Source organism: Cariama cristata, unplaced genomic scaffold (assembly GCF_000690535.1).
Source record: "Cariama cristata isolate BGI_N322 unplaced genomic scaffold, ASM69053v1 scaffold41596, whole genome shotgun sequence".
NCBI lineage: Eukaryota > Metazoa > Chordata > Aves > Cariamiformes > Cariamidae > Cariama > Cariama cristata.
The window spans coordinates 1-7,505 of record NW_009623446.1 but is presented as its reverse complement, the minus strand read 5'-3'; the positions used below and the strand labels follow the sequence as shown (position 1 = coordinate 7,505).

Genomic DNA, 7,505 nt, shown 5'->3' with positions numbered 1-7,505 from the left:
ATGGGGAGTGTTTAGTAGCTGTTAAAAACAAAGACAGAAAAACATAACACACCTGGTTTCTCCAGCAATTATTTTAATATTCATAGAATCTCACTGATGCCAATGGGCATATGCACATTATACTCAGCACAAAGTACCATATCCTTCAAGAAAGTCTGCTGCCCTGCAACCTTCCCACACAATAGAGTACAAAAATAGACTGCAGTAGTCTGATGATATCGTCAGCACTTCAAACAATAACATGTTTGCTGTCATGAGATTTCCTGATATTATTAAGGCTTCATCCAGTAATAAGATTTGGAAGAACTAGAATGTCCACAAAGGCATCCCACAAGCTGCTAATGGTACAGCAGCTCAGGTAAGTTTTCATGGTACCACCATGAATTCATCGAATAGTATGGTGGCTTTCAGAAGCGCTTATGGTGAAGGTTACATGGTCTGTGTGTTTGAAAAGCCTTTGGGACATCATCAAAAGCATTAGATATGATTTGCTGTGTCTGGAAATTTATATGCTATCAGTGATTCTTCAGCTAGTAGGACAGCAACATCTAGAGCCTATCCTCCCTTATTATCCCTTTGATCCAGTCCAAATAGTTGAGGACCTTGGTGTAGAAGCCATAACCTTTGCCACAGCCAATACCCCAAGAAACAATACCGGTAGCCACCCAGCGACCACTGTTTGTGTCTAACACGGTGAAGGCACTCCCACTATCCCCCTGGCAGGTATCCTGTTTGACTGTGAGGAAGCCAGCACAGAACATGTTCTCAGAGAAAACCATAGATATCTCTCTTTTCTTACTGTCCAGCCAACTCTGACACTTCTCTTGAGCAACCGCTGGTAGGCTCACATACTTCAAATGATTTGAAATAAAGTTTTTTTCCACACCAAAGCCACTCACATAGCCCATGTGCCCATCCGTGTAGAACGTGGTGTTGCTAGTATCTGGGAGACAGATGGGCAGTACTGTAGGGCCCAAGGTTACTGGGTGTTTCAGCTCCAGCAGGGCTATGTCCCCATTGAAGTTGTACTCATCTTCAGGGTTGTAATCTGGATGGATAAAGATCCTACGTACAGGGTGGTTACCCAGCTTGTGGAGCTCTTCTACCTTGGTGTGGCCGAGGAAAACATCAGCCTCCTCTGCTAGCTGGTCGAGGCTTATGTTGTTCCCTCCTGCCCCTTTGGGGAAGATGGTGTGGGCAGCAGTCAGGATCCAGCGATCGCCCAGGAGCGCACCACCGCCTCGTCCATGGATGCCAGTCAGAGCCTGCCAAGGGAAACTGCCACTCCTTGCTGACTTGCCGCCCAAGATCCGCTGGACTTCAGCGACGGGGTTGACCGGCTTCCCACACACTGTGGAGAAATGCAAGGAGATCACAACACTCTCTGTTACCCTGGCTTGCGTCTCTCTTTCCTGCACCATCACCGATTGATTTCACCTTATTTTTGCCTTCCTGGATAGATTTTCCTGTCCTCCCTCATTGATACCATTATCCTCACTCCCCTCCCTGCATGTTGTCCTGGCTTTGTACCGACTGTAAGCAAGAATCGGTAAACACCAAAGTTGGAGTTTTTTACTGACCTGGCAAACAGGCAGGAATCCTCGCCTGGCCCACTTGATCCACCCAGGTTCCCTCAGGAGAGCAGGTGAATCTGTCTGTAGGATGAGAGGGAAGTGAATGAGACCCAGGCCTACAGGCATGGGGTGGGAAGAATAGAATAGAATAGAATAGAATAGAACCGCATAGAACCGAATATAAAAAGTAGAGTAGAATAGAATAGACTAGAATAGAATAAATATTTTCAAGGAGTTCCTCTCTCAAGGTGTCCCATGTGCTGCACTCAGCCCTTCCAACCCTTTTTTTCCAGGAAAATCCGACGGTAGTACAGTCTGGAATGTCTCCATTTGGGATAGCATGTACATCTCAAACCACCTCCATTCCAGGGGACCAGTAAAGCTCAGGCACTGCTTCTGTAGAGGAAAAGCCTGAAGAGCCCTCTGAGTGAAGTCTTAACTCGGGCCACAGAGCTCTGTTTGACCTTATTTAGTCCAAAGAAAGGAGAGAAGAAGTAAAGTCATGGATTTTAGATTCAAGTTTCTGGTCTCTGTAGTTTGCAGAGAGTAGGACAAGGTGGTTTGTTCCAGAAACAGGAAGAAGATGAGTCAGTTACTGTACATGCTCGTTATCTATTTCTGAGGCTACATTGCAGGTCAGCTAACTCACATGTCACCTCTCAACAGAAACTCCACTACTGCCAACATTCTTGCTTTTCTTAGAAAGTTTGTGCTGGTGACTAAAAATAATTTATATACAATATACCTTACACTGTAGTAAATGCTTCCAAGAAAGTGTTTGCTGTTCTCTTTCAAAATTGATTAAATCACAATGACTCCCCATCAGAATCTGGCTCGTGCTGACATTTATTTGCTCCTGATTGAGCTCTGACTTTTTATGAAGGAGTTAAACTCAGATGCAAGAATAATCAAATTCAACGTTCGTACCAAGTTAAAGAACTCCTTAGCTGCTTGCTCCTGGCCCCAGTGTTCGCGTGTCACCTCTCTCGGGCATGCTGCACAACTGTGAGTCCCTGTTGGCAACCACATCCAGGAACTGATTCAGCTTAAAAATCTTCATCTTTTTGTGGAGACTAAATGAGCAGCCAAGGCAAGGAAATTATGAACTCCTTATACTGTTCTTGTTACCAAAGCTCCTGTGTCATCAAATCATGTCTCAGGTGCAAAAAGAATGCATGTGAATGGTTTTGAATGTTGCCTTAATTTTTCCGACCTGCTGCATAAAAATAGATTTTTCTGTATGTATGTTATGTAGCCCTTAGATGTCTCTGCTGCTGAACAATATTCCAAAGAGGTAAACAGCATTACAGAGGAGTGGAGTGTGAGTTTATTTATATGCATCTGTAACAACTCGGACTGGTATGGTGAGGTTTCAGAATTTTGGTGATTCCCAGACACCATGCCTCAAATTTCAGTGAAAGAATGAAATCTACTAGAGAAGAATAAATCATGACTACAGATGAGAGAATAAGACCTTCTGCAAAAGGTAAGGGGAGCGTGGAGGAGGGATGCGATGGTCTCCGGGCATGAAGCAGGGTGGGGATAGGCTGAGACAACAAGCCTCAGGAGCTGTGCTGCAGAGCCAAGGAAAGATTGGAGAGCCTTCACAGGAGGAAAGCATGAGCCCTGAGCCTGGGGAGCAGAGACAATTCTAACTGGAAATCTGAGAGGGCCTTTCATGGACAGATTTCAATGTCTGTGTGGGATTAGGACTCACCACCGCCTGTTCGGGTGACAATGTGATAATATGGCTCATTGCATCGGTATGTGATCACTGACTGGTAGTTGTTGTTTGCAGGTTTGTTAACATAGCTGAATGCCCCATTGGTCAGGTCTGTAGGGTTGCCACAGTTCACAACTACAAAAAAGAAAAAAAAAAAACCAAAGAGATTAATCAAAGACAGCCTTAATACCTGCAGGTTTAGGCTCAACTTTGTGGCCATGATGTGAAGGATCAGTTAGTACAATGGGCAGAGAGAGGCTGTTCCAAGATGGATCCTAGACCAGGATCTTCTGCTTTTAGATTTTATAACGTGATAGCAAATTTTTAGTGATATTTTATGCATTTTTGTAAGGGAGGAAAAACACTTAAGTTTTTGCAAGTGGAAAAATGTAACGAAAGTCAACAGTGGACCTCCACAGGTCCTTCCAACAAGCATATCCATGAGTCTATGGCCACAGACAAATTGAGTCATAGAGGCTGAACTCCCCTTGTTCTTGAAGGGGGAAAGCCACGGCAGGGAGCATAATCCCTGTTCTCAGCTCACTTACTTTCACAGTGGGGCATGGATTGATGCCATGTCCCATCAGCCTGGCAGACAGCCGTGAAGGACAGCAGCCTTCGGTTGCCCTGCATGGGAGAGAAAAACATCTCTGTTGGTTGTAGAGTGTCTTACATTCCCTTCCCCACATTAAAATATTATTCTATCTGCCCGTCTTTTCACTGCTGTCCAATAGTTGCCCCTCTCCAGTCTGTTCCAGTTGCTGTCCTCTCCCTTTGCTGCCTTCCCTCTATTCTGTGTTTGCCACAGGCTACAAATTCTTCATAGAAGGCCAAGCTATCAGCAACCAGCAACCATAAAACCGTGACAAGTCTGGGGCACTACCCAGTCCTGGCAATAGGATGGCAAGGGAGGCAGGTAATAACTTCTGCTTCAAGTCTGATTTCATATCCTTCCAAAGAAATATTCTTGTTTACCAATGTTTCCTGGGATCTTAGTCTCTCATCTTCTACCAGGGCTTCGTGAAACAGTAGCTGCATAAGGAAGGGCACTAGGAAAGGAGAAACCACTGGAAGGAAGCTGATAGAAGCAAGGAAGAAACAGAAATTGCAAGAGGTTGCCATGAGTGAAATCTCCAAAGAAAGTTTTACTGAAAGGTGAAAGGCTTAAACAAACTGAAAAGAAGCCAGAATGTGACTGAAGGGAATGGAGAAGGGATCTCACCTCCATCAGGTTATACCCAGTCTTGCAGCTGACAATGAAATAGTCCTGAAATTGATACACAGGCTGCAGGTCTCTGATGATGGTAAACGGATCCCGTGGGACAGGCTGTGGGCACCGTATTTCTGTTAGAGAATGGGACAAAGTAAGTCGGTATTAACAAATGGTGTAGATAGGCTGTAGTAGCCTCTGGGGAAGAAATGTCTTACTCTCCGAGGTGTAGTGGATCTTCCAGCCACGGCTGAACCCTGACTCATCGGTGAGGAAGAGTATGTCCACCTCATTGCTGTTGGTTTCAATGCTGCCAGGTGACTCCTTGCCACAGAATTCACCAATCTCTCTCCCTCGTGCTTGGATCTGATGGGGAAAACACGTATCACAGGGACAGAAACACACATGCCTCTCTGCCCCAGTATCTCTATTTCAATCCAGACCAAGTTTGCCACAGTGCCTATGATGGTGAACAGGGCTGGTTGTCTGACTCATCTTTGCTGATGTCTGCACTGACAGATCAGAAGGAAGGGCTGACCTACCACAAGCTCTGCTTCTCCCTTATCACGGGAATCAGAGCTATAAACCCTTCCAATCCTGAGATTAAATTATAGGGAGATAAAACTGGAAGAAGGACGATTTTTTTGGCTACATTCACAGGGGCCTGCAACCCAGAGCCTCTGACCTCAGGACAATGGTAATTAAGTGCACTGAGGGAGGGACAAGGGAAGGGCTCAGTCCTCCATGCTGGGGCATTCTCCTAGTACTGATCCCATATTTCTCATCCAAACAGTGGTGTCCCCACAATTCTTGTCCAGGTCTGTCAGCAGGGTTGGAAGTAGAGTTTGAGTTTGCTAATCTCCAGTACCTTGAGCTGGTCATAAGGACAGTGGACTTGCTGGTGTTCGTCAATCTCAAAGGGTTCCAAGAACTTGAGGATGATAGAAAGGCCCTTTTGCAGACGGATACTGTAGTTACACCGGAGGTCTTCAGGATAGGGCTGGGGGTACTCAGGGCTGCTCAGGTACCCAGATGCCTCTGTGAACAACTCACTGCTGCACTCCACTGGCGTAGAGGAAGAAAGCAGAGGTCACATTGTGGAGCTGTGCCTTCTGCAGACCTGTCAACTGCTCCCTAAGTCACTTCTCCCACCTTTACTAGCTGAGGGGCTCCTTCCCCGGAACCCTCCAATCTTTCAAAATTTCAATTTACCTTTGCAGGAGTGGTGGTCACTCTGAAGCTGGTAGCCAGTCCGGCAAGAACAGAAGTAGCCACCCACATAGTTGTGGCAGAAGTGCTGGCACTGAGGCCTTTCATCTTCCTCAGCAGCGTTGTTAGGGTCACATTCATCAAGATCTGAAGACATAGGAGATGCAGGGACAAGGGGAGAAAAGTGTTAAACCTCTCTGCTGTACACTGAAAGTACATAAAGATCCATATCCTTGCTTACAACTTCTCTTTATTTCCCTGACAAGGAGGAAAATTGGTGGGAGCCACATGGGCTTCTTTCTGCGTGCTGAGGGTATTGCCTACTCACCCACGGCTTGGTAATAGGCCAGGAAGCCCCTGTAAGGAATCACTGTGCCATTGTCTTCATTGGAGAAATCAGAGTGAAACGCCAGGTGCATCCTGTTCCCCTTAGACACAAACTGCTTTTTTCCTGGGTGATTGCCTGTGGTTGACCCAAGCTGGCCACAGTATCGGCCCAAGTTCTTCTTGTCTGCTTTGATCTGTCAAGGTGAAGGGGAAATCACTGTAGCCTCATAAGATTCAGTCTGCTCCATGCATCACTGTTACGCAGCCATGTGTTGCCAGTACCTGCTCCACTCATTTCTATCTTTAACTCCTTCTCTTTCCTTTGTGGGAAGCATGAGAGGAGGCTCGGTGAATGAAGAACCATTGCATGTGATGGCCACTAGATTCCCATCTCCAGCCACCTCTTGGCCCAGGTATCTATGCACATACCTTAACATAGTCGTAGAAGCAGGACTCAGATGGCTCCAGGTCAAAATATCTGAAGGTCAGCTTCACCACATAGCCTTTTGGGACGTGGATATCCCAGCGGCTGATGTTATTGTTGGGATATGGCTTGGGATAACCGGGGGATCTGATCTCCCCAAAAAGCTTTCTTGGGACTGGACTGGAACTGATCACTCCAAAAAAGAGGAAGGCCCACAGGAGAAAAGGAACGTGCCTGTGAACATGGCAAGTAAACTATGATATTGCAGAAACTTAGGTCATCCAAAATCAGGGGGGACTTCACAAGTGACTTGTGCACTGTCTAACGGAATCCAAACATGGGAAGCCTAGTTCAAGGTCCAACTTCTGGCTTGGGTCACTCAGGAACAAGAAGGACAGCTGAACTGAAGGCACCAGCACTACCCAGGTTCCAGCAAGGCTTTGTGACCCAGCCAAAGAGATTCATCAACCCAGGAAGCAGTTTGAAGAAACATGGGTGAATTCTCTGAGCAACGCCTCCTTGTTCCCAGCAGTCATGAGGCTGGGTCCCTTAGAACCGGGGGAAGTTTGGTTCCCTTTGGCTCTGGGCCAGAGGGGCATTTCTGGGTATTGCTAGTTTAAGATCTTTGCCCAGTTCATTTGGTGAGAATCTGAAGATCCCAAGCTCTGTTTGCTGAGGAGCAATCCTGCAGTGCCTCCTGGGCAGCCCTCTACCCAGTCATGCCTCGATCCCTCTCCTCCGAAAGTTGGCACTCATTTTTTTCTCATTCTGCAGATCTCCTCTCTTCCCCACTGGGAACGGGACTATCAGCGTTCCTCCAAAACAAGCTCGCTGCCCAGATCTCCTGAAAACATCAGCCAGGAAGATCCTTCTTCCTCAACCCTAGGTGCTAGCAAAGCTTTCCTGGAGGGACAGCGAGCATGAGCTTAGCCCCTTTGACCTCTTCTCCTTCTGGGAAGGGTCCCCCCCTCCCCTTCCCTCCCCGCAAAGATGTGGCTGCGCATCGTCCCGTCCCCCCTTTCCCCAGATCCCCCCACT

General features: G+C 46.9%; 1 protein-coding gene across 1 annotated transcript; it reads right to left on the bottom strand.

The window, feature by feature from the left end:
* Positions 1 to 548: 548 nt before the first annotated feature.
* On the bottom strand, positions 549 to 6,701 carry C1R (complement component 1, r subcomponent; the record flags this gene model as incomplete). Its single annotated transcript, XM_009702728.1, has 10 exons — positions 549 to 1,351; positions 1,581 to 1,655; positions 3,292 to 3,432; positions 3,846 to 3,924; positions 4,520 to 4,641; positions 4,726 to 4,873; positions 5,376 to 5,572; positions 5,720 to 5,863; positions 6,045 to 6,237; positions 6,473 to 6,701. Coding segments are annotated over 10 exons (2,131 nt in total), but the record flags the coding sequence as incomplete, so codon positions are not given.
* Between the last annotated feature and the right edge of the window lie 804 nt (positions 6,702 to 7,505).